The following is a 24137-nucleotide window of genomic DNA, read 5'->3' as shown; positions in this document are numbered from 1 at the left end:
CCATTGAGGGGCACAAGCAACCGGCGCCCCGTTTGAATTCCCCACGTCCCTCACGAGGACGAAGAACTCGTGCTTCCAGTCGGGGCTCTTTCCGCTGCACATTTCAGAAGGGAATAAAGTCACCAATGCAGGGCAATCGTGCACGTGGGCGGTGGGGGGTGCAGTGTGGGGCCTCACCACGTAGGGGCTTGAACGCCGCTGCGAATTACCCGGGCGTCATCCAGCTGGGTGGTATTCTGCACACGGCAGTACAGGTGACCGGCTAAGAGCCTGCTCAAAGGCACTGGGGCCAGTGGCGTTGAGGATGCATTTAAGAAACGTGTTGAGCACCAACCGTGCTGGGGAGACACTGGAGAACAAAGGCGGCACCTTGTGGCGAGAGGTGGACACAGACCGGTGAGCGGCAGATGGTGCCTTAGTGTGATTAAGGTGCCTTGAGAGCACCGAGCCATAGGGAGCTGAAAGGAGGCACCTGACCCAGCCTGGGTACATCCCGGAAGGCTTCCTGGAGGAGGGGGTGCTGCAGCAAAGATCCAAAGAGTGAGTAGGAATGAGATGGGGAGAGTGAGCCTGTTGGGAACGACATGGGGTACAGAAGGGGTGTTCCTGGTAGAGAAACAGCAAGGGCAAAGCCCGGGAAGAGATGTGGGGGGTGTTGGAAGAGCGAGGGTGTCTTCCGGCCAGAGCTCGTTGGCCAGCCTGTCTCCTCCCTCTGCTCATCCCCGGCCCCCTGGGGCGGCTGCCCTCTCAGAGCTGATCGGGTGTCTGAGCTGAGCGCTTGGAGCTGCGGGTGTGAGCTGGTGGCCCAGCTGGGAGCAGGTAACCGGAGCTGGCAGAGGGCGAGGAGGCCTGGTGCTAGCGTGACTGGAGTTGCAGGAGGTAGGAGAGGAGGAAGCGAGGGAAGCCTGGAATGGAGGCGCCCCTTAGGGCCTCAGGGCCCTGGTGTGTGGGAGCAAGGCAAGGCCCGCGTCTGTACCAGCTATGCTGAGGAGCTGCCCAGGTGCGCGTGCACACACACGTACACACGCACGCACTTCCCACTTACCAGCCTTTGCATGGCAAAGGGTCTGTTCCCTGTTTATCTGCTGCCGCCCCTCTCAGCTTCCTGCCTGGCCATCAGGCCCTCCATTAGATACCATCAGGCCCTCCATTAGATACCATCACCTCTTCCAGGAAGCCAGTCCTATCCCCCAAGCCCATGGATCCCCTCCTGCCCCGCCAACCTGTGGACTCCTCTTGGGTGTCTTACTACACCCAGCTCTGGGTGAGATTGAGACAGACAGGAAGGAAGAGGGTAGGGTGAGTGCTGAGTGAGGGGCAGGGATCGAGGGGGAGGCAGGTGGATACTAGGGGAGATAGGTGGGTGGGTAGGCGGGAGGGGTGAATGGGTGAATGCAGGGGTGGGGGGTGGATGGGTGGGGGTTGCATGGGTGAGCGTTGGGTGTAGAGGTGGAGGGACGGTGGGTGGATGGTGGACGAACTGTGACTAAAAAGGTCATGAGGAACTGCGAGAAGGTGAGTTGGTGGCTGGTAGCCGACGGACGGCTGTGTCCAGCTCTGGTGGGAGGACGATGAGCGGACAGGTGGGAGGACGGTGAGCGGACAGGTGGGAGGATAGTTTCAAGAATTCACAGGCTGGTTGGACACCTCTGCTCACCTGGGGTGACTTGCCTCCATGACTCGGCTGCAGATAATCTTCTCTGATTATCCGGGAAACGTGCCTTGGTGCTAGGTGGCCTCAGCTCTGGGCCCAGTTGCCAGGAGCCCCTCACTGTTCAGGACGACGGTTCCTGCCCAGACACCTGTAGCCTTCAAAGCCAGGGCTGCGGCCAAGGAAGGGACCCAAGTAGGGTTAGGGAAACCCAGGCTGAGGAGTTAAGAGTTCAGCCTGCGGACGACAGATGAAGCTCATCAGAACACGGGATTTTGGGGCGCCTGGGTGGCTCAGTGGGTTAAAGCCTCTGCCTCTGGCTCAGGTCATGATCCCAGGGTCCTGGGATGGAGCCCCGCATCGGGCTCTTGGCTCAGTGGGGAGTCTGCTTCCTCCTCTCTCTCTCTCTCTCTCTCTCTCTGCCTGCCTCTGCCTACTTGTGATCTCTGTCAAATAATAAAATTTAAAAAAAAAAAAGAACACGGGATTTTGGAACCTGCCTGTGAAGGGTACATAGGAATTCGCCAGGGAAGAAGGAGAAGAAAGAGCGTTTTGTGTAGAAGTACCTGCACAGATGGGAGCTTGGAGACCAGGAAAGGCTGGATCTGCTCAGACAACAGGGAATACTGGTGAGGTGTATGTATTGAGCACCTACAGTTTACCAGGCTCTATGCTAGGGATGTCACTGAAAACCCACCACAAGTGGGTCAAAAGGGGATTATCTCCCTCATTTTAAGTTGAAGAAAGGTGAGACTCAGAGAGGGTAAGTGACCTGCCAAAGGACACACAGCAATTAGGAGATGGGGCGTCCTGCATCTGGGTCCTGCTTCCTCAAGCAGGAGGAAATGGGTCTGAAATGGCCCAGGGATGAGGAAGAGGTTCTCTCGAGGAAGGGGAGGTGAGTGATCCTCCGGCTTACCAGGTACCCATCCCACCCCAATCTTGTGCTTCCCCAGGTGGTCTGGGTTGAGGAGAACCATCAGACGCTGGCCATGAAGACCCTCCGGGCGCGATTTAAGAAGACAGAGGTGAGTCTGAAGCCACTGAGATGCCCAGCGTCCCCCAATTTTAGGCTCATGTGCCTCAGGGCCTAGCAGAGGAGCCACTGGGCCTTTAGAACACTGTCCTCGGCCCCTCCTCTGATCCTTCTGGCAGTTTCCCTTCAACCAGGCCCCTCCCGGTTCTGGACTCTCCCGAGGCTCCTCAGCACCCACCCCCTCCCACCCTGTAGCTTCTGCTCCCTCTCCTCCCTTTTCTGTCTACAGCACCCTGCTGCCTTCATGTCCCCACTGCTTCCTGCTCAGTTTCTAGCCACAGGACCTTTGCCCCTGCTGTTCCCTCTGCTGGGAAAGCCCTCTCTTGCACATGTTGCTGCCTGTCAAACCCTCTCCAGGCCCACCCTGTTTGGGGCCCGTAACTCTTCTTCCAGAAGGGCCTCCATTCTCCCAAGCTCCAGTGGCTACTTGCTTTTCTGAGGACTCATTTTCTCAAGGACCCTTATCTCTGGCTTTTGAGTATTCATTCAGCAAACGTTTGTATCAGGTACTGTTGTAGGAGGAAATGCTTGCTCTCTTGGAGCTGACAGTAGGGCAGGGTGGTGGATAGTAAACACGGTACATATGTGCAAAGCCAAGCAAGGAAAGGGAGCGCCCAGGGTGGGGGAGATGTTTGCAACTTTAAAGCAACTCCATCACCAAGGAGCTGATGTCAGAGCAGAGATCAGAAGGGAAAGAGGGAGGGAATTGTGTTCATATTTCAATGAAGTGCATTCCAGGCAGAGGGGACAGCCAGTGCAAAGGCCCTGGGGTAGGCTGGAGCTGGCTTCCCATGCAACCATACCTTGGACTTTGAACTCCCAGAGGGAGATGTTCCTTCTTTTGTCATAACCACCCCCTTGTGCCTAACCCCCCAAGTGCCTGCTAGCGTGGGGTCCAGTCCGGGGCACAGATTGAGAGAATCTAGGGTTAGAGAACGGAGACCAGTGCGGGCAAAGTTCAGAGGGTGGGCCAGGCCCCGTGGATTCAGGGCATCTTAGGATGACGAGAAGGTTCCTTGGGCTGGAGTACAGCGTGTGAGTGGGGTGATCCTGAAGCGGGCCCAGCCCAAGGAGTCCTGGAAAGCCAAAAATGAAGGGGCATAGGAACACGCCTGCTTATAAAGTCAGATGGCTCTGGATTTGGGTGCAGCCTCGTCCTGTCTAGTTGGGTGAGTGTGGGTCTGTCCCTAGCCGCCGGTGGCTCCCTCAGGCTTTCCCAACCCATCTTATTTATTTCTGTGATTTAAAGCTTAATATTCCTTTTTCTTTGATTTATTTTAATTTGTAAGATTTAAATGTAGTATCATTGAATTCATTTTTACTTACTTCACCTATTTTTGGTTTTATTTGTATGTTTTTGAACACCATAAGGAGCTTTCTGTGTCCTTTGCAGATGTTAGCTCATTTATTCCTCATAACAATCGTATGGGGTGGGAGCTTTTATTATCCCACTTAATAGATGAGGAGAGAAGGCCCAGAGAGGTTCAGGAACTTGCCCAAGGTCACACAGCTAGGACATCCCTGAGGTTAGGGTGGGGAAGGGAGTCTACTGATAAAAAAAGAAAGAGGTAGGGAGTGACAGAGGCAGGAATAAAGGCTCACGAACCACTTACAAAATGTGGCACTGAGTCAGACTCATTCATTGCGGAATGACCTAAAATTCTGCACCATCTGAAATCTGTTCCTAAGGTGGACTGTTCCCGTTTACCCCCCAAGAATTCTTGAGATGTGGTAGCCAGAGGGAACCCAAGCCATATCATTGTTTCATTTCAAAAGCAGAATTATATTGAAATCAAATCCTTCAAAAGGTTTTGTGCAGCTAAAAAAAACCCCCAAAGACACCTAATTTGGGACATGGGGGTATTGGGCGTGTAGCACAGGTGTCGGGGTGAGTGGGGGTTGTGGACAGGGGTTAAAGCCTCAGGCTGGGTGTGAGGGTATCTGGGAGGCACCCTTCCTGCTGGGAGGAACTTCCGCAGCAGCGCCGAGAGATCTGGGGGGCGGACGGGGAGAAGCTTGTCCTCCGCATCCCCCATCAGGCAGCTGGGCAGCTCAGTGTCCCTCCCTCCACTGGCCGTCTCCAGTTTCTGGGCAGACAGCAGGAGTCAAGTTCGGCTTTTGTTCGGCTCCCCAGAGGGACGAAAGCAAACACCGTGACTGCGTGACTGCATGACTGCAGACACACAGACACACCTGCCCCCCACCCCCACACCCAGCTGTCTCTGGGGCCGTTTCCCTCCCTCTTCTCAGCGCACAGGCCAGCCCCCGCACCTTGGCCGTCCTCCCTGCTGCCTGGCGTACGCTCCGTGCTCCTTTCTGCTTCTTTCCCAGCAGTCTTTCCTTTGAGCCCCCAACACATGGCCATCCTTGCTCTGAGCCTTCTCAGAGCCTTTCAGGGCCTAAGTTTCCCCATTCGTAAGATGGGACTTAACTGGAGCCGTGAGCCTCGTCCTGGAGCTCCCACGGGCCTCCTGCCTTTAGGTCAGGTTTTAGAAAAGTCCCAAAAGCAAGAAAATGGGAGCCTTTAGAGGTCCGTAGATTCCCACTGCTTCCTGGAAAGTCTGTCTGCCTCTCATTTGTATTCTCCAGAGTTATTAAGTCTTTAATTCATTCAACAGACATAAATTCTGGGTCCCTACCACAGGCCAGACCCTGTGATAGGTGCTGGAGATCAGGGTTGGTTTCATGGACCCATGATGGGAGTAAAAGCCAGACTGCTGTCCGTGGATGGGCTCGGCTCCATCCCAATAAAACTTTATTTATAGACCCTGAGATGTGAATTTCATGTCATTTTCATGGATCACAAAATATTATTCTCCTTTTGATTCCCACCCCGCCAACCACCTATAAGTGTTAAAACCATTCTTAGGACTTGAGCTGCACAAAACCAGGCCAGGGGACCAGTTTCTGTAGACCCTTGGGCCCCTCCTACCTGGAGAGCAGTCTGGATTTTACCCCAAGTGAGGTTGTTGGAGGGTTTTGAGCAGGAGAGAGAAAAGAGCTGATGCAGGCTTCGGGAAGCTGGGGGACAAGTCCAGGGACTAGGAGACCAGGGCGGAGGTGTCCCCACAGGGAGCCTGCAGGGACGGGGCTGCACTGTGTGTAGGAATGGGTACATGCATGGGTTAGGGTTAGGGTACAGCCGGTGAGGTTAGCTGGTAGACTGAGTGTGGAGGGAGGGAGAGAGAGAGAGAGATGGTGGTGCCTATGTTCCTGGGGGGGGGGTTTGAGGGGTGTTTGTCTAAGCTTTTATAGAATCCAGGAGGACAGGCCAAGGCACCCTGAAATTCGAGGCCAGAGCTGGGAGATCCACTTCAGTTTCCCCCCTGGGCAAGCCTGAGAGGGGCACTCCACCATCTGGTGTGAGAGACAGGAGCCCTCAATACCCACCCCTCCCCGGTTACTTATTACCAGAGTCTCCTTTTCTCTGCCCCACCTCTCCCTCCTCCTGCCCAAAGATGTTCTAAGAATCGCAGATCTTGCCCCCGGGGGACGCTGAGCCATGTCTAGGGACGTCTGTGGTGGTCACACTGGGGGTGCCCTGGACATCCAGTGGGTGGGGGCCAGGGATGCTGCTCAGCCCCCCGCTGGCCAGGACAGCCCCCCAACAGAGAACGTTCTGGTCCTGAATGTCCACAGTGCCTGGGTGGAGGCGCCCAGCCCTAGGGTGCCTACTGCATCATCTATCCCATGTTGCAGCCGGGGAATTGGAAGCCAGAAAAGGAGCAGGACTGGCCCAAGGTCACACAGTAGGTGTAACATGACCAAGGCAGATTCAGGCTCCCCCTTCCTATCTACAGTCACGGCTGCTAACCCCAGCTTCCAGAAGGCTGTCTCTGCACTCATCCTTTCTCTCCCCTCTCATCCCTGTGTCTCCCCGACTCAGCCCATGGCCCCTCTGTGAACTCAGAGCCACATCAACACAGTGGGCCATCCCACCTTTGGAAGCTCTCGTGGCTTCCCTGATGTCCCCCATTCCTGGTTTCCCCCTCCTTCCACGGACAGGCCTCCTCCTCTGTCCTACCCTTAACTGTGAGCCCCAAACAGCTGATCCTGGACCAGGACACAGGCAACTGGGCTGGTGGAGGCGAGTGATAATTTCTTTATTTCTCCTGAACATGATCTTGTCCCTGCCCATCCTCCCATGTGCTCTTCCCGGAATTCCTCCCAGACTCCCCAGTGTCAGGAGTCCTCTCTGAGCTCCCGGCTGGCTTGGGCTTCACCCATTACAGCCCCAATCACCCTGGTTCATGAATTCCTGGGTGTATATGTCCCCCCAAAGGACCCCAGGGTCATGTCTTGTCACCACGGGGAGCCAGTGCCCCTTGCAGCACCAGGCACCCTGTAGGACAAATGGACTCAATGACTGAAATTCACACGGCTCAGACGGCCTGGCTTCGTGAGTCATTCGTTCACTCTGCAAACATTTACCAACGGCCCCACTCCACCCTGGGGTGCCTGGCCCTGCGGTCAAGGGGCCCCCAGTCTGTGAGAACACCCAGGAGACCCAGACCCTGGGAGGAGATGGGTCCTCTCTGGGCTCAGACCACCTATGATGGCCTGTGTCCTCGGGATTCAGCATTAGATACGCGCGGACACAAGCACATCCGTGTTTGAAGAATGAATCCATGTTGAGTGCCCTTACTGTGTGCCTGGCACCGGGGAGCGCTTTGCGTGGCCGATCCCCTTAGTCCTCCGATAACCCACCGCGGACAGTAGCTACGGTTTATTTTGAAACCCATTTTCCAGGTGAGGACAGTGAAGTCCGAAGCAGGTGAGCAAGTACCTGGCGGGGGAGGGTAATGTAAATCTAAGTGCGGAGCGCCTGGGGGCAGGGCCCTGGATTCAGGTTCAAGTTTGTCAGACTGCTGGGTCCCCCTGTGCGTAAGTGCGTAGCCGCGCAGAGTGGGAAGCTCTGTTTGTCGGGGGCTCGGGCCCGGAGTCACCTGCGACCCGCGGCCAGCTCGGACGGGTCCCCGAAGACCGACCGGGCGGCCCGTGGGGGCGAGGGAGCCGGCCTTGCGGGCCGCATCCTCCTCCAAGCAGGAAGGTCAGGGAGTGTCCGGGCGGCTACCGGTCTCGGAGACTAGCCCCTCCCCCACACGACCCCTACCGTGGGGGCGGGACCTCCGGGAGGGGGCGGGGCGCGCGGGCCCGGCCACAGAGCTCCGCGGGACCCCCACCCCTCTCTCGAGTACCCCCAAGTTCCTCCGGCCCCCCCTCAAGTCCCAGCCGCCCCTCCCTCCGGCCCCTGCCTCCAGCGCACTCCAGCCCCTCCTCCCGGCCCCCACTAGCCCTTCTCTCCAGGCCCCTGGCCCTCCCTCTGACTCCCGCCAGCCCCTCCCTCCAACCCCCTCGCCAGCCCTCCCTCCGGGTTCCCCCAGCCCTTCCCTGCGGACCCCGTCCAGCCCCTCCCTTAGGGTCCCAGCCCCTCCCTCAGGGTCCCCAGCATCCCCGCGCTGCCCCCTGCCCCTCCCTCCGGGCCCTCCGTCAGCCCACAGTCCCTCCCTCCGGACACCCACCCACCGCCCCACAGCCCCGCCGCCCCGGGCTCTCCCAGCCCTTCCCTCCAACCCCCGCAGCCCCTCCCTCCGGACCCCCCCAGGCCCTCCCTCCGGCCCATCCCGCCAGCGCCCTTCAGCCCCTCTCTCCTGGTCCCCAGCCCCTCCCTCCCGGCCCCGACTACCCAACCCCCGCCTCTCCCTCCGGACCCCCCAGCCCCTCCCTCTGGACCCCCCTCCGCCCCGCAGCCCCCAGCTCCTCCCGCCGGGGGCCCCTCCGGCCCCCTCTCCAGGGTCCCCCAGCCCCTCCCTCCAAACCCCCCGTACCTCCCCAGGGACCACCCCCCCGCCCCACCCCACCCCACCCGCCTCCGGCCCGGTCGCCTCCCGGAGCACGGAGCACGGAGCCCGGCACCCGGCGCCCTGGCCGCCATGAAGCAGCTGTGCGTGTGCGCCGCCACCTCCTCCGCGGTAGGGCCAGGGGAGGGGGCGCGGGAGCGGGCGGGGCTCGGGCCCTTCTCTCCCCTCCCCACTCCGCCCCTCCCCGCCCCTGCCCGCGCCCGACCTGGACCCCTGCCCCCAGACCCTGGAAGGACCGGGAGTGAGGGGGTTGGGGGGGGTGCGGCGCAGAGGTTGGGGGGTGGGTGGGACATTTGGGGAGACATGGGGACGTTCTGGGAGGCAGTTTTGAGAACAGATGGGGACACTGAGAAATATGGAGGGACAGTTTGGGGAAACAGTTTTTGGGTGGGTTCGTTTGAGGGGACAAGTTGGACTATATTCTGAGGGATCATTTTCGGGACAATATATTGACATTTGGAGAACAAATTCAGGAGACATTCAAGGGATTGTTTTGGAAGGACATTTTTAGGACAGATGTGTGGTTATTTGGGGGGATGATTTTGGAGAAACTTAAGGAATTTGGGGAAGACATTTTGGAATGCATTTCATGCTAAGTAACGTTTTTTGGGGCAGAACCCGTAACATTGGGGGAACAATTGTGGCATTTTGGGGTCAGTTTAAGAAGGTTGAACGACGGAGGACAGTTCTGAAGGACATTTAAAGGGACACTTTTAGGGGGTCCTGTAGGAGGATTTTGGAGGTGGGGGTGATGTTGGAAGGGGGTTTTCACTAAAGGATGGGGGCGCTGATCTGGGGGAAATTGACTAGGACGATGCTGGTGGTGGGTGTAGGCTGGACCTGGGGGCAGATGCTGGGGGATGCAGGCTGGAGGGATGCTGTCTCAGACCCCCACCCAGGCCTACCTCCCCCTGCAGCTGCGGCTCAGCCCCACTGACCTTGGCTCCTGCCCGCCCTGCGGCCCCTGCCCCATCCCGAAGCCGGCAGCCAGAGGCAGGCGCCAGGCAAGTGCCCAGGGGCAGGTGGTGAAGCCTGGAGCCCCAGCCAGGGGGAGCGGGGCGGGGGCAGGGATCGCCTGGCCCCACGACCCTCTGGGTGTCCCCCGCAGAGCCAGGAGTGGGGCAAAAGTGACGAGCGGCTGCTGCAGGCCGTGGAGAGCAACGACGCGGCACGAGTGGCCGCCCTCATCATCCGCAAGGGGCTGGTGCCCACGAAGCTGGACCCAGAGGGCAAGTCCGCGTGAGTGCCCATGCCCTGGGGGGTGTGAGGGACGAGGGGTTGGTCATCCTGCGGCTGATCCCGTATCTCTGACCTCCAGATTCCACCTGGCTGCCATGAGGGGTGCAGCCAGCTGCCTAGAGGTGATGCTGGCTCACGGCGCCAACGTCATGAGCACGGATGGGGCAGGTACTGCCTGCCGGGCCTGGGGAGGGATGAGGAGCTCAGACCAGATGCCCAGCCTGAGGGTCTGGTTGGGTACTGCTCTGTGGCTTCCCTGAAAAGGAGGAGGATTCCTTTGGGTGCTCCCAGGGAGGCACAGGGACGTGTCAGGCTGCGGTGCCAAAGGAAAGAGACTCTAGCTGGCTCCAGTCAGGATCAGGCAATAGCTTGTGGTCCTGGAGTGGTCAGGACTCAGGTGGTGGTCAGAGGAAGTCACGGGACTAGAGGAGTACCTGAGCTTGAGAAGTATCTGGGGACAGGAGACTCACAAGCAGAGGTTGGGGAGTAGTATCTCAGGTATGTAGAGTAGCTAGGACAAAAGGAGAATCTGGGCCTCTGACTTAACCGGGGCCCTGAGATCGAATGCGTGGCCAAAGGGGATAGCTGGAGCTCAGGAGGTAAGTAGGGGTGGGGCGTAGCCATGTCTGAAGGTTTGGGGCAGCCCAGGAGGCAAGGCAGTCCGGACTTGGGGAGCAGCAGGGGATTTGTAGAGTATCAAAGACGGGGAGATTGCACATGGAGTAGCAAGGGTTTACAGACTAGCCGGAACATGTAGGACAGCTGGATTCCCAGGGGCGGTGTCATTGAGCATATAGAGGAGCTGGGGTCGTGGGGAGTCGCCAGGGCAGGGAGGCCTGAGGAGTGCGTGGGAGTGGAGTGTCGTCTGGGGTGTGGACTAGCTAGAGCTTGGAGAGTCTCTGACCACCAGGAGTATCATGGTTTGGAGAAGTACCTGGGGTCTGGGGACTTACTGGACACGGGGAGGCTCATCACAGATGGTTGACACAGGTTTGGGGAGCAGCTGGAAGCTCCTTGCGTAGGTGGAGCCCAAGCAGATGCTTCCTGCTTTTCAGGTTACAACGCCCTCCACCTGGCCGCCAAGTACGGGCACCCGCAGTGTTTGAAGCAGCTGCTACAGGTCATCTACTTTCTGGTGTCAGATACTCCCTCAACCCAAGATGCTTCCTTCCCCAGGCACCCTCCCCTCCTCCCCGAGTTCTAGAAATCCCCCAAGCTCCCAGATACTCCCCGAATCCTAGCTATGTCTTAGCCTCTTTTACTCAGCTACTCCCTGGACAACCAGATACTCCCCGAGTGTCAAGTTACTCCCCACACCCAAGATAACACTCTCAGTACCAGATATCTCCTGAGCCCCAGCTTTGCCCCAAACTCTAGGTCGTTCTTAGCCACAGTCACTCTCAGAGCTCCCATCCAGCCCCCCAAACCCTCAGCTTCTCCTGAGCTCCCGGCGATTTCCACTTTCTCACCAATTTTCCTAAAAGCCGAGTCACCTGAGGGTCCGGGAGGAGATGGGGTGGGGGGAAGAAGTGCTAAGGGGAGGGGCCAGAAGTACATCCCGGCCCAAGAAGGGGCAGTTCCTAGGGAACCTCCAGTGACCCGCACCCCTCCCGTCCCAGGCCTCCTGCGTGGTGGATATTGTGGACAGCAGTGGGTGGACAGCCCTGCATCATGCAGGTGGGTACGGCCCAGTGTCGCCCTGCCCACTATGACCCAGAGGGGGCAGGGCTGGGGATTCTTCTACCCGGGGTCCCGGGGACCTACCATGAACGTCCTGCCTCCTTCCTCCTTCCTTCCGAGTACCTGCTGTGTGCCAGGTGAGGGGCCCAGCATTAAAATTCAGCAACCCTTTGGGCCACAGAGAGGCACCCCATTGGACAGGCAAGGTGATTGAGGCCGGCCCGCAAGAAAGTAGAGAAGACCCAGGCTGTCTGACCCCAGAGCACAGCCTGATGTCTGCCAGGCCTGGTGACAACTGTGGTGGCCGTGTTGGGGTGGGGGGTGTGACCAGAGTGCAATTTCCTTTGACCAAATCCTAGAGGATCTCAGGCAGGCCAAAGGTCCAGGCACCCTTCCAAACCATCCAATCCAAACTCCTGCGTGAGGGAGGGGAAGGGACCCACCTGCTCGAACCCGATCCCCGCCCAACATCTGTCCATCATGCCCGTGAGATTAGGGGATGACTTTCACCAATGGCTCAAGAAACATCTGACCTTTTGGGAACATGGAATGCATTTGGGTTTGCTTTAGGGTTTTAAGGCACCGGTTAAAACTTCCCTGCCGTTGGGGTATGCTTCCACCTAGTGGTGGCAAGTGCCTTTTGTCACAGTGGAAGATCACTAGGTTTTTTTCATGCAATAAATATTTATTAAGTCCCTGCTCTGTGTGTCAGGCTCCGTTGTAAGCATGGGGAGCAGAAAACCAAATTGCATACCTGCTCAGGCACAGAGAAGGCCATCAGATAGAGCTTGTCGACTTTTCCAGTGACTCCTAGCGTGAAACCCTTCCTTCTTTCTTCACGGCTCTGGACATACACAGTCTCTCATTTCCTTGACCTTACCAAGCTCTCTCCCACTTCACGGTTCTTACCTACTCAGAAACATCTACCGTCCCCCTTTCACCTTTAAAACTCAGAACTCATCCAGCCGCAAGAAGCCTGCCCAGTCTCAACCAACGTCAGATCCTTCCAGCAAACATTAATACCCTCTATGGGAGGTTTGGAGTGTGGTAGTTAAATAGTTAAACAATGCTAGTCAAATGAAAGAGAAGAAATACATAAAAATTAGTCAAAAGTTCCATCTAAAGAGGGAGCTGTGATGGAATATGGAGAGAGCTTGGGACAGCTGTTTAGCAGACCTAATCATAGCTCTGTCTCTGACCCTACTGGCTGACCAGGGACCTGGCTGGACCTCAGTTTCCTGAGGTCATACCTTTGCCTTTGGCCTCCCAGGGAAGGTGGGAACTTCTCATGAAATGAGGGATAAGAATCACCCCAGGCAGAAGGCCCCCAGAAAATGTCTAAACCTTGCCCTACCTACCCTCCCTCTTTTTCCAGCGGCCGGTGGCTGCATCTCCTGCTCAGAAATGCTTTGCTCCTTCAAGGCCCATCTGAATCCCCGAGATCGGGTGAGCCTCTGGGATCTTTTTGGGAAAGATGCTGTATTTGAGGTACACCGTCACCAGGTGGCAACACCCCAGGCTCCCTTTAAAGAGTATGAGAAGGTCTGGAGTGAGGTTCAGGGGCACTCATACAGGCTTCCCTACTAAAAGGTCAGCCTCTCACCTTTTGTCTCGTCCTTCCCCTGATTTCCCACCAGTCAGGTACAACGCCCCTTATCATAGCAGCTCAGATGGGTCACACAGATTTGTGCCGCCTCCTCCTGCAGCAGGGGGCAGCAGCAAATGACCAGGACCTGCAGGGGAGGTGAGTATCTGCCCTCCCAGTGAGTCCATTGTATGCCATGTGACCTTGAGCAAGTCGTTCATTTCTGTGGGTGGGGGCACTAGTTGACCTCTTCCCCCCCAACCCCAGCCTGGGTTGTTGAGGAGGGCTTGGGGATTTGAGAACGTCCTTGCTTCCTCAGTAGCCCCCTCTCCTGGTAGGACAGCCCTGATGTTTGCCTGTGAGGAGGCCAACCCCGAAACAGTGGAAGTTCTGCTGCAAGGCGGGGCCCAGCCAGGCATCAGGGACGCACTGGGCCAGGACGCTGCCCACTACGGTGCCCTCGCGGGGGACAAACTCATCCTGCGTCTCTTGCAGGAAACGGCACAGCGCTCCTCACCACCCAGTGGTATGCAAGCCCTCCTCATACAATTTCAAGCACCCCATCTCCTCCCAAGCAGTATCTTGTCACCCCTTTCCCTACTCTAGGTAGTTTCAAGGTAGTCCTATTTGCTGCATCAGGGAGGTTTCATGTTTCCCCTGATGCTACTCAGAACAGTTTCAAAGAGCCCCAGAGCTTTTGGATTAATCTAGGGGTCCACTCTGCTTTCCTGGGCCATCCTTATCCTTGGATCTTTGCCCTTCCTAAGACTTGGCACCCCTACTTGAGCCATCCTGGAGGTGCCACTGTGCTCCCCTTATTAGATGGCCCTCCTATTACCATCTGCAAAAGTAGTTGAGTCCTACTTTCAAAGTCCTGATTCTGGGAAAATTGGTAGCCCACTCCAGCCATGAGTCCCCTCCCTAGTGCCCTTCGTAGGGCTGGGAATGGAGTCCCTAAAACAGAGTGCCTGACCCTGCTTCCCTCTCTTCCCTGCCCTCCTAGAGGATGACTCAGGCGAGGCATCATCTCAGGTACGGATCTCTAAGCAGTGAATGAGTCCACTCCCCCTGCACACACTGCCTCCTCCCTCCCTGCCCCAAGCTTTATGGAATGAGAAGGAGGAGATGGACTTTTATCCCCGGGGTTATGACCTAGGAAGACTTGTTTGGGATGAATGCCACTTTCTGGGTACGCTGCTACCAAGTGACAGCAGCACCCACAGCATAACTCTCAGAACCGGGTGAGAACACTGTGGGAATGGGGCCAAATCATGGGGCTGGGGTGGAGTGGTAGAGGGAACGGAGTTTGGTGAGGGCTGGTCTAGGTCACGGAAAAAGGCAGGTCTGGCCTCTTTCTCCCTTCCAGCTCTATAGCATCTCAGTTCCACACGGAAAGGGAACTTGTAGGCGATCTGGTCTAGTACCATGTAGCAAGGCACAAAGAGGGTGAGAAAGCAAAACATTAGATCTGGAACTCTCAGGAAGCACGGCCACTTTTATGCTGGGATAAGCGAGGTCCAGGGAGAGGAAGGGGCTTGCTCAGGGTTACACAGGAAGTGAGGACTGAGTTGGGGCTGATGACAGATAGTGGGGCTGGGCTGGTGTATTTGGGTGGGAGGCTGGCACATTCCCCATGTGCCCCCTCCCCGCCTTCTCCCAGAACTCCGTGTCCAGCCATGAAAAGCGAGGGGCTCCCAAGAAGCGGAAGGCACCTCAGCCCCCTGCCAGCATCCCCCTGCCGGTGAGCAATGCCCTGGCTATCGGGGGAGGAACAGGGGCCAGGCAGGAGGGGGGGAAGCTCTGGCTCAGTTGTAGGAGGGGCAGCCCCTGGGCCTCACGTGAAGGTGGTGGGTCCCTGGGGTGGGGGCACAGGATGACCAAGATGCCTATGAGGAGATTGTGCGGCTGCGACAGGAGAGGGGCCGCCTGCTGCAGAAGATCCGGGGCCTGGAGCAGCACCAGGAACGGAGGAAGCAGGAGGTGAGGGGCTGGGCTAAGCCTGCGGTGGGGCAGGGAAGACTCCCCTCACCTCTCCTAGCTCCCACCTCCCTCTCTCCGTCTGCGCTCACTCTCCTCCAGCCACACGGGCCTCCTTGCTGTTCCTGCCAGTGTTCCAGGCCTGCTCCTGCCCCAGGGCCTTTGCATGTGTGGTGCCCTCTGCTTGGAACACTCTTCCTCAGATGCTCCTGTGGCTCCCTCCTTCTTTTCCTTTAGGTCTTTGCTCAGAAACCACTTGCCAAAGACACCTCCCCTGCCTAGCTTATTTAAAATTGTGATAGCTCCCACTCGCTTCCCAGTTCTCTTTATTTTTATTCGAAGTGCTTCATGCTATCGGGAATACGATGTATCGTATTCATGTTCACCGGTTTGACTGTAAGCCCACGGGGACAGGCATGGTTGACCATGACTGACTCACAGTACATGCTTGATGTTTATTGGAAGAACGGATATTTCAGTGGGCGAGTGAATGAATTTTGGCCCCAAACAGGGTCAAACACTGAAGAAGTCCTTAGTAATGAGTCACGGGGCAGAGCAAGGTGCTGGGTGCACAGTGGCTGCACAGCCGATGTCTGTGGTGGGGATCGGGGGCTACTGCGGAGGTGGGGCGGGGACGACCCTCAACCCAGATTTGAGCCTGGTCCCCCCTTCTTCCCGTCAGCTGCCAGAGGCAGAGGCCAGCTCCCTCCACAGCCTGGAGAGACAGGTAGGTGGCAGGTGCAGAGAGCCAGCCCCTCGGGCACCCCATGTTTCCTCCCAGAGGCTGGCCAAGCCCCCCCTGCTGCCCCCCGCTTCCAGGTACAAGAGCTGCAGCAGCTGCTGGCGGAGAAGCAGGAGGAGAAGGAGAGCCTGGGGCGGGAGGTGGAGAGTCTGCAGAGCCGGCTGTCCCTGCTGGAGGTGTGGTGGGTGGGGCCAGGCGGGAGGCGGGGCCAGGCGGGAGGCGGGGCCTCCCCCCCCCCCCCCCCCGCGGTTCCGGACAACCGCACCAGTACACGCACGGGCTCTCCCATGAGGACACACAACAGTCAGACTTACAGACACGCCATCGCAGACACCACACCCACACACAGAACGTGCACAAAGTGGACACTTCTCCAAACGCGGAGCCGGGACCCACGGAGGTGAGCGGCCGCCCTCACGCACACGTGCTCTTGCACCTTAAACCGGGGGCCACGGCAAGCGTCCGTGAGGAACGCGCACTCCCACACACACCAGAAATACCGGCGCCTACGCAACAGACGCTCCTCCATCCCACGCGGACGGCGCACCCACAAACCCCTGCACACGCACAAATATTTCCCCCACACGTGATTACACAAACATGCGCGAGCACCTGTGCTCTCGCACACAGACCCACCCAAATCCGCAAACACCGCTGAAGCAATCACACCCACACAACAGACTCAGACACAAGCACCAGATCACACAGTCACAGAAAGGCACACGGGAGGGGCGGGGGCCATGCCACATCCCCAGGTTCCCCGCAGACCCACAAACCCTGAGCTGTTCCTACCCAGAGGCAGACACCCTCAGCCCCACATGACCCCCAGTGCAGGATCCCGGACACACCCTCATGGGGATGCAGCCCCGCATCCCTCTCTCCGTGCCCCCCCCCCCACACGCAAGATGTGCATACACCCCCCAGGCATCGGGTTATGGTCACACATTTGCACAGTGGCTGGGCTGTTCCTGCCCTTCCCGGGGAGCCCAGCGTAGCCCCGTGGCACACAGTTGGCACTCAGCAAACACTGTGGGCCAGATACGGCCAGTCATGCGCCTGGGGAGCGATGGAGACGCATGAACGCCCCTGTCCGCTCTAGATTCTTGGGGGGCGGGTCTTGGGGCTGGGAAGGAGGTAGGGACCTGAGCGGGACCCTGCCCCTCCCCAGAATGAGCGGGAGAACACCAGCTACGATGTGGCCACTCTGCAGGATGAGGAGGGCGAACTGTCTGACTTTCCAGGTGAGCCCCCAACCCCATTCTCCTTCCGCACACCCCTGTCCCTCTTATCCCTGAGGCCCCTGGAAATGGAGACTTGACCCACAGGCATGGAGAGAGTTTGAAGCTGGGAGGGAGGTTGGCCCCCACCCGTTATTCACTCCATCTGCCTGCCTTGGGGGCTCCGACCCCCTGCTCCAGACCCCTAGCTCCCATCCCTGGTGGCGCAGGCCCCCTGGGGCTGACTCTGTGCGCCCCCCAGGGGCCGAGGCTCTGCTCTCCAAACGGCTAAGCCCCTCAGCCCAGGAGCTCTTGGCCTCACTGCAGGAGCAGGTGGCTGCACTCACCAGACAAAACCAGGAGCTGATGGAGAAGGTCCAGGTGGGGAAACTGAGACCCAGGATGGCGGGGGGGGGGGGGGACAGATCTGAGGACCCGAGGGATCATTCTCTGGGGGGTCAGGGTGGGCACACGGCTAAGTCTGTGGGCAGGGAAGGTGGCAGGGCCACTCTGAGCCCCCATGGCCACAAGCTCCCACCAGCTCTCCACTACCTCCCAGATCTTGGAGAGCTTTGAGAAGGACGAGATGGAGGTGAACGGGTCGGCTGAGGTCATCCCTTTGGCCCTCTATGACTCTCTTCGGGCTGAGTTGGACCAGCTCCGCAGGCAGCATACCGAGGCTCTGCGGGCACTGGAGCGACAGGGAACACGGGGGGCCCCTGGGGAAGAGGAGGCAGCCATGGGGGAGGGCACGGGCACGGAAGTCAAGACCACCAGGAATGGGCCAATGGAAATGGAGCTCGACGGCACCATGGCTCCGGGAGCCAAAGTGAACGGAGCTGAGACCACAGACGAGGAGGCTACAGGAGTGGAAACTGTGGAGGCAGCATCTGTGGGGGCTGAGGCCACAGAGATGAAACCCACGGGGGCTGAGGCCACAGAGATGAAACCCACGGGGGCTGAGGCCACAGAGACAAAACCCATGGACACGGAAGCTACAGAAACAGAATCCACAGGGCCCGAGGCCACAGAACCCGAGGCACTGGGAAAGGGAGGAAATCCAGAAACAAAGGCCACGGGAGCAGAGGCCACAAAGCTGAAAGCAGAGGAAGCAGCAATGACGGCTGGCGGAGCAGGTGCTGCGGGGGCCGAGCCTGTGGGCACGGAGACCACGCGCGTGGATGCCATGGCGGGGGCGGCCGCAGCCCCGAGGGCCCCCCTGGGCCCCGTCCTCCACCCCGGGGCTGCGGAGGCCTCGGAACAGCTGCAGGCAGAGCTGGAGACCAGGATCCGTGGCTTGGAGGAGGCGCTCCGGCAGCGGGAGCGGGAGGCAGCCGCCGAGCTGGAGGCGGCCCACGGCAAGTGCCAGGCAGCGGAGGCGGAGGCCGGCCGGCTCCGGGAGCGGGTGCGGGAGGCCGAGGGCGGCGGAGCCGCTGGGGGCAGCGGCGGCGGGGACGTGGTCCAGCTGCGGGCCGCCCTGGAGCAGGCCCGGGAGGACCTCCGAGGCCGGGATGCCCGCCTCCGGGAGCTGGAGGCGGCCTCAGCCTGGCTAGACGAGGCCCGGGCGGGCCGGCTGCTTGCTGAGGAGGAGGCCCGGGGCCTGCGGGCAGAGCTGGCCCGGCGGGAGGAGGTGCGGCTGGAGCAGAGCCGGGAGCTGGAGGTGCTGCGGGAGCAGCTGGCCGCCGCCACGGCCGCCGGGGAGCAGCAGCGGGCCGTGGCCGCCGAGCTGGGCCAAGCACGGGATGCGGCCGAGGCCCGGGCAGTCGAGCTGGCCGCCGCCTGTGAGGAGGCCCGGCAGGGCCTGGCGGAGCTGCGCGAGGCGTCCGAGGCCCTGCGGCAGTCAGCGGTGCCGGCCTCCGAGCACCACCGGCTGCAGGAGGAGGCCCTTGAGCTGCGGGGCCGGGCCTCCAGCCTGGAGCAGGAGGTGGTGGCCACGGGCAAGGAGGCCGCCCGGCTGCGGGCCGAGCTGGAGCGGGAGCGTGTGGGGAGCGTGGCCCGCCTGGAGCACGAGCGCATCGTGGGGGCCTTGCAGGCTGACGTGGCCCGGCTGGAGGGGCAGCTGGAGGAGCTGGGACGGCGGCACGAGAAGACCAGCGCCGAGGTCTTCCAGGTGAGCCCGGCCGGGCCCCCGCCGAGCACAGCCAAGTCCCAGCCCAGCCGGCGGTCCATTGTCAGTCTGACCCACAGCCCTGGTTCCGGTCCTGTAGACACCTGACCCTGCTAGCGTTTCTAGGTGCACGGCTAACCCTGCGGCCGTTCTGATCTCTTGGAGTTTCAACTTGTGTTATCTTTTTCAAAACCTTCAGCTGCTTTTAACCTTATCATCTATCTACCGATCTTCCTTTCAAGACTTTGTTTATTTGAGAGAGAGAGGGAGGGAGAGAGAGGGCACAAGCCGGAGAGGGACAGAGGGAGAAGCAGCTCCCTGCTCAGGAGCCTGGGACATGGGACTTGATCTCAGGACCCCAGGATCATGATCTGAGCAGAAGGCAGACGCTGAACCAAATGAGCCCCGCCCAACCAAATGAGTCGGCGCCCCGACTCCATCGTTTCTTCTAATGGTTTGTCTGGGAGTCCTCCGTGCACCCCAGGGTCACACGAGCTCTCAGACTGATTGCTTTGGTTCCACAGTCGCGCTCATGCTTCGGCACTAATGGTGTGTGTGGTGTGAGGTAGGGATCAATGTCCACTTGTGGTTTTGTAGGCAGTGAATTGGGCTTTTAGCCCTGATGTTTTTTACTATGACGTCCACTTTCGCTGCTAGCCTGAAAGCTCCCTGTGGTTCTTCTGGCCGGCTGTTCAGAATTTGTCATTTTGCCTCTGGGTCATTTTTGATGCTTTAGCCCAAGAGTAGGAGGTTTTTTTTGTTTTTGTTTTTGTTTTTTTAAAGATTTTATGAGTAGGAGGTTTTTAATCTAATGTTTTGAACATTATTTTTAATCTAATTTTTATTATTTTATTTATTATCATAATTATTAATTTTTATTATATTTTTATATTATTTTATTTATTATATTATATATTTTAATATATTTATTACTTATTATATTTTTATTATATTTATTATTATCATAATCTTTAATGTTTTGAACCTAGTAGATTTTGATGCTGAGGTGTTCATTTATTTAAGACCAGGAAATGTGATTATATATATATGTGTGTGTATACACACACACACACACACACACACACACACACACATTTAAGATTTTATTTATTTATTTGACAGAGTGTGGCTCTGTTATTGAGCATCTGCCTTCGGCTCAGGTCCTGATCCCGGGGTACTCGGATCCAGCCCCGCATCGGGTTCCCTGCTCAGCGGGAAGCCTGCTTCTCCCCTTCTCCCTCTCCCATTGCCTCTGCTTGTGTTCCCTCTCTCGCTGTGTCTCTCTCCGTCAAATAAATAAATAAAATCTTAAATAAAATAAGAGAGATGTAGCCAGTCTGTGCTGAGTGGAGCATCTACTTACCCACACTCCCCTGCAGCTATTATTTCTACAAAGGCCAATGTCCGACACCCCCCCTCTCCCCGGGAGGGCCAATGTTTGCAAAGCTGACATTGCTCTGATCTTGATATTTTTGTGAAAATGCAGTCATCAACTTGTGGACATTGGTTTGGTTCTCATTCACGTTCTTCCGGCTTTGTTTTCTTTTGTAAGAAACTGATAAGCCTTTACAACACGGACAGAGAAAGGAAGGCTAGTGACAGTGACACTATAGCACCTTGAACCTCACGTTCCCTGTTCACCGGCCACTCTTGGAAGCACATGCCCGGGATTTGTCCATTTCCTTCTCACAATTACTCTGCGATGTGGGGGCTATTACTACCCTGATTTTACGTATGAGGAAATGGACACAGAGAGGTTAAGTCAGTTGTCCAAGGCCACACAGCTAGCACGTCAGAAGTGTCAGGATGGGTCAGAATCGTCGTGGTGTCTGGGAAGAACCCAGGACCCCCTGAGTTGAACTCCTCAATATCAAATTGGGCTGGAATGTTCTCAGGCCAGGATGGAAGGGTCAGGAGACTCTGGGGTCGCCGTGTCCTCAGGGTCACGTGTGGGCTTGGGCTGCAGGTCCAGAGGGAGGCGTTGTTCATGAAGAGTGAGCGGCACGCCGCTGAGGCCCAGCTGGCCACAGCAGAGCAGCAGCTGCGGGGACTACGCACTGAGGCCGAGCGGGCACGCCAGGCCCAGAGCCGCGCCCAGGAGGCCCTGGACATGGCCAAGGAGAAGGACAAGAAGGTGCGTCCCCCCTTCCCTGCGCTCCCTTGGCGGGGAGGTTCCCACCCAACGGAGGTTGGGGGAAATCCAAGAATGCCCAGATGAACAAGTCTGAGGCAATCAGCCCATTTTCTAGATGGGAGACTGAGGCGCAGAGAAGGAAGGAGACAATTCAGACACGTGGGGACTGTTCTAACTATGAATTATAACCGCAGTAACATTTATTGGGCGCTTACTGCATGCTAGGCCCCAAGCTATGTATTTGACACAGCCCAACACATTTAATCGTTGCGTCAAGTTCTTGTAAGATCGGTGCTTTTATTGTCCCCACTTGAAGAAACAAGGCACAGAGAGGGGATGCCACCTCCCGGGGGTTGCACAGCACGCAGAGGTTCAGCCAGCGTTTGGACCCAGGTTCCCAAGTCCTGGTCTTCCGTAATGATGATGGGTGACAGTGGCCCGTGGCTATTGAGTTAGGTGGTTTTCACACACTATCGGTTTTAATTTCCCTCTGACCCTGGAAGCCAGAAGGCATTCTTATTCCTGCTTTCTAAATGAGCAAAGCTGAGGCTCTGAGAGGCCAAGTGTGACACATCAGAGTGACGCATTGGGTCGCGCAGTCACTGGGCAGCACACGTGACTCCCAGAGCCAAGGGCACATTAGTGGAGAGCCCCCCAGCCCTAGCTCGCTGTGTGACCTTGGGCAAGTCAATCAACCTCTCTGAGCCCCGCAGCCCTAGCTCACTGTGTGACTTTGGGCAAGTCAGTTGATCTCTCTGAGCCCAAGACTGCCTCTTGCAAAACAAAAATAAAATTGTGGTTGTGATTCTGGTATATTGGTTGTAGGGACTCTCCCCCTCGGCACAAATGACATTTGGGTCAGGTCATTCTCTGTTGGGGGGGCGAGTGGGGGCCAGGCAGCATCCCTGACCCCACCCTCTCTATGCCAGGAGCATCCCCAGTTGGGACAGCCACAGATGTCCCCACACATGGCCTGGGGCTCCCCGGGGGCAGGATGGCCCCTGGTTAAGAACCTTTGATCTGTAGTATAATAATAAAGCCCAGCATTTATTGGGTGCCTGCTGTTTGCCAGGCACAGTTTTGATTTAACTTCAGTTCAGAATTACAGTAACCCGCCAAGATGAGACCGTGATTCCCCTTCCTTTTCAGATAAGGAAACTGAGGCTCAGAGGGGTTAAATCGTTTCCCCAAGATCCCCTGCAGGAGAGGGGCAGGGAAGGACCCAAACCCAGGGCAACCCGACCCAGCCCCACCAGGCCAGGCTGCTGTGGGCCTCTTCCGTCAGCCTCCCCTTCCCAGAGCCCACAAGAGGGGCTGTGACAGGATCGGCCGACTTCTGGAAAGAGCCAGAGCCCGTGTTCTCGGCTCTGACAGGTCCGCGAATGGGCGCGGCAGCACACCTGTGAAATTTCATGTGCGCGCTCGGAAATGTGGATGCGATTTGATTGTCCTACATCACGAAACACCACTTTTCTTTTGACATTTCTCCCCCAATCACTTACAAACGTGAAAGCCATTCTTAGCTCACGGGCTAGACTCCCAAGGACCAAGAGTTTGCTGGCCTCTACGCTCTGACCTCCCCTTGCCAGCCTCCTCCCGAGGGAGGTGCCAGACAGGTCCAACGCCCCTGCCCCAGGTTCGGGGTGACTGGAGGCCCCCCTCATCTCCCCCCACCAGATCACAGAGCTCTCCAAGGAAGTCTTCAGTCTTAAGGAGGCCCTGAAGGACCAGCCGGGGGCCCCGGGCACCCCCGAGGTGGAGGCCCTCCGAGGCCAGGTCAAGGCCTTGCAGGAGCAGCTGAAGGTGAGGTCACAGGCCGGGGGAGGAAAGTGGTTCTGTATTTTAACAGCTGTTGCACTGGCACATGGGCTCTGGGTGCAGAGGGGGAGCTTTGGGCATGTTTTGGGGGGGAGCCTGCTTTTCCAAGTATCCCTCCCCCATGCCCACAGGAGGCTGCCAGGGACCACAGCGCAGTGGTGGCCTTGTACAGGAGCCACCTCCTGTACGCCATTCAGGTGAGTCATGCCAGGCCAACGGTACTCGGGCCTGTCCTCCCGTCTGTATGGTGGGGGGCTGATGGTGCCGGGGGTGAGGGGGTTCATAGCCTTGCAGGGGTGGGGAGGGAGGGAATAGGGAAGCCAGAACAGTAGTGCCCAGGCATTCCCTCTCTCTCTCTCTCTCTCTCTCTGCTTCCCCCACCCCAGGGTCAGATGGATGAAGATGTGCAGAGGATCCTGAACCAGATCCTACAGATGCAAAGGCTCCAAGCTCAGGGCCGATGAGCACCGCGGTGCTGCTCACCCAGTTCCTGCGCGGGGCGTCCGGGCCCCCACGCTCACGTTCCAAGCCCAGACACCCCCTGGGCCTGCTCCACTGTACTTGGCTGCGTCCACTGCCCCATTGGTCCCTGCGTGCACTGGCCGGGGTCGACCCCAGCCCTGACTATGCACCCCGGCCCCGGCCGGAGAACCCGTGAGCCCCTGCTCCCACGTCCCATCCTGTCCATCCTGTAGCCAGGCAGCACCCCGGACCCCAGGAATAAAAGTTCTCAGAGTGGAGGACGAACGTGTATGGTCTGATCGCTGGGCCCCACCCCCGGGGCAGGGAGGAGGATGGGGATGGCATAGAGCCGGACTCGCAGGAGGGACCCCCATCTCTCACATCCACAGCTCAGGCCCTGGAATGAGGGCTAGGTTCCTGTCATAGAAAGTCAGAACGGGCGACCAGAAGTCCGTGATAAGCAAACTGTCCGATGGTTAAGGGAAGACGGCATCCTAGTCTGCGCACCCTGAGTCACTTTCCTTGCCCTAAATGTAGCCCTGCCGGGAGTCTCCCACCCCCAGCCTCCCTGCCCTTGGGCAAGTCCCTTGAAATCCCCTGGGGCCGCTTGGCTCCTTCCAGCTGGGGT

At 58.1% G+C, this 24137-nt stretch overlaps 1 protein-coding gene across 5 annotated transcripts; it reads left to right on the top strand.

Annotated features, from left to right (window-relative positions):
• The first annotated feature begins 29 nt into the window (after positions 1–29).
• Positions 30–23790, top strand: ANKRD24 (ankyrin repeat domain 24). Of its 5 annotated transcripts, none has more exons than XM_047705905.1 (21): positions 30–540; positions 2608–2679; positions 9657–9787; positions 9867–9955; positions 10843–10907; positions 11407–11464; positions 12843–12913; positions 13105–13211; positions 13391–13578; positions 14056–14084; positions 14713–14793; positions 14925–15032; positions 15712–15756; positions 15849–15947; positions 16940–17012; positions 17251–17369; positions 17548–19098; positions 21062–21229; positions 22907–23032; positions 23179–23244; positions 23434–23790. In XM_047705905.1, the coding sequence occupies exons 2-21, from the start codon at positions 2644–2646 to the stop codon at positions 23509–23511; spliced, it is 3288 nt and encodes a 1095-aa protein (XP_047561861.1). In that variant the 5' UTR covers positions 30–540; positions 2608–2643; the 3' UTR covers positions 23512–23790. The 5 variants fall into 5 exon arrangements, with proteins under 5 accessions (XP_047561861.1, XP_047561842.1, XP_047561852.1 ...); XM_047705886.1 differs by lacking the exons at positions 30–540; positions 2608–2679 and adding exons at positions 8462–8659; positions 9466–9552; XM_047705896.1 differs by lacking the exons at positions 30–540; positions 2608–2679 and adding an exon at positions 8462–8659.
• Positions 23791–24137: the final 347 nt, after the last annotated feature.

Source organism: Lutra lutra, chromosome 1 (assembly GCF_902655055.1).
Source record: "Lutra lutra chromosome 1, mLutLut1.2, whole genome shotgun sequence".
Taxonomy (NCBI): Eukaryota; Metazoa; Chordata; class Mammalia; order Carnivora; family Mustelidae; genus Lutra; species Lutra lutra.
The sequence above is the reverse complement of the archived record's forward strand: the minus strand, read 5'-3'. Positions and strand labels throughout refer to the sequence as shown.

Bases quoted from the DNA above. Each gene is read 5' to 3' on its own strand.
- ANKRD24 (XM_047705877.1), top strand. From the start codon at position 9,409: ATGCAGGCTGGAGGGATGCTGTCTCAGACCCCCACCCAGGCCTACCTC. The intron at 13,212-13,390 runs GTGAGTATCTGC...CTCTCCTGGTAG, and splicing joins GACCAGGACCTGCAGGGGAG to GACAGCCCTGATGTTTGCCT. The intron at 17,370-17,547 runs GTGGGGAAACTG...ACTACCTCCCAG, and splicing joins AGCTGATGGAGAAGGTCCAG to ATCTTGGAGAGCTTTGAGAA.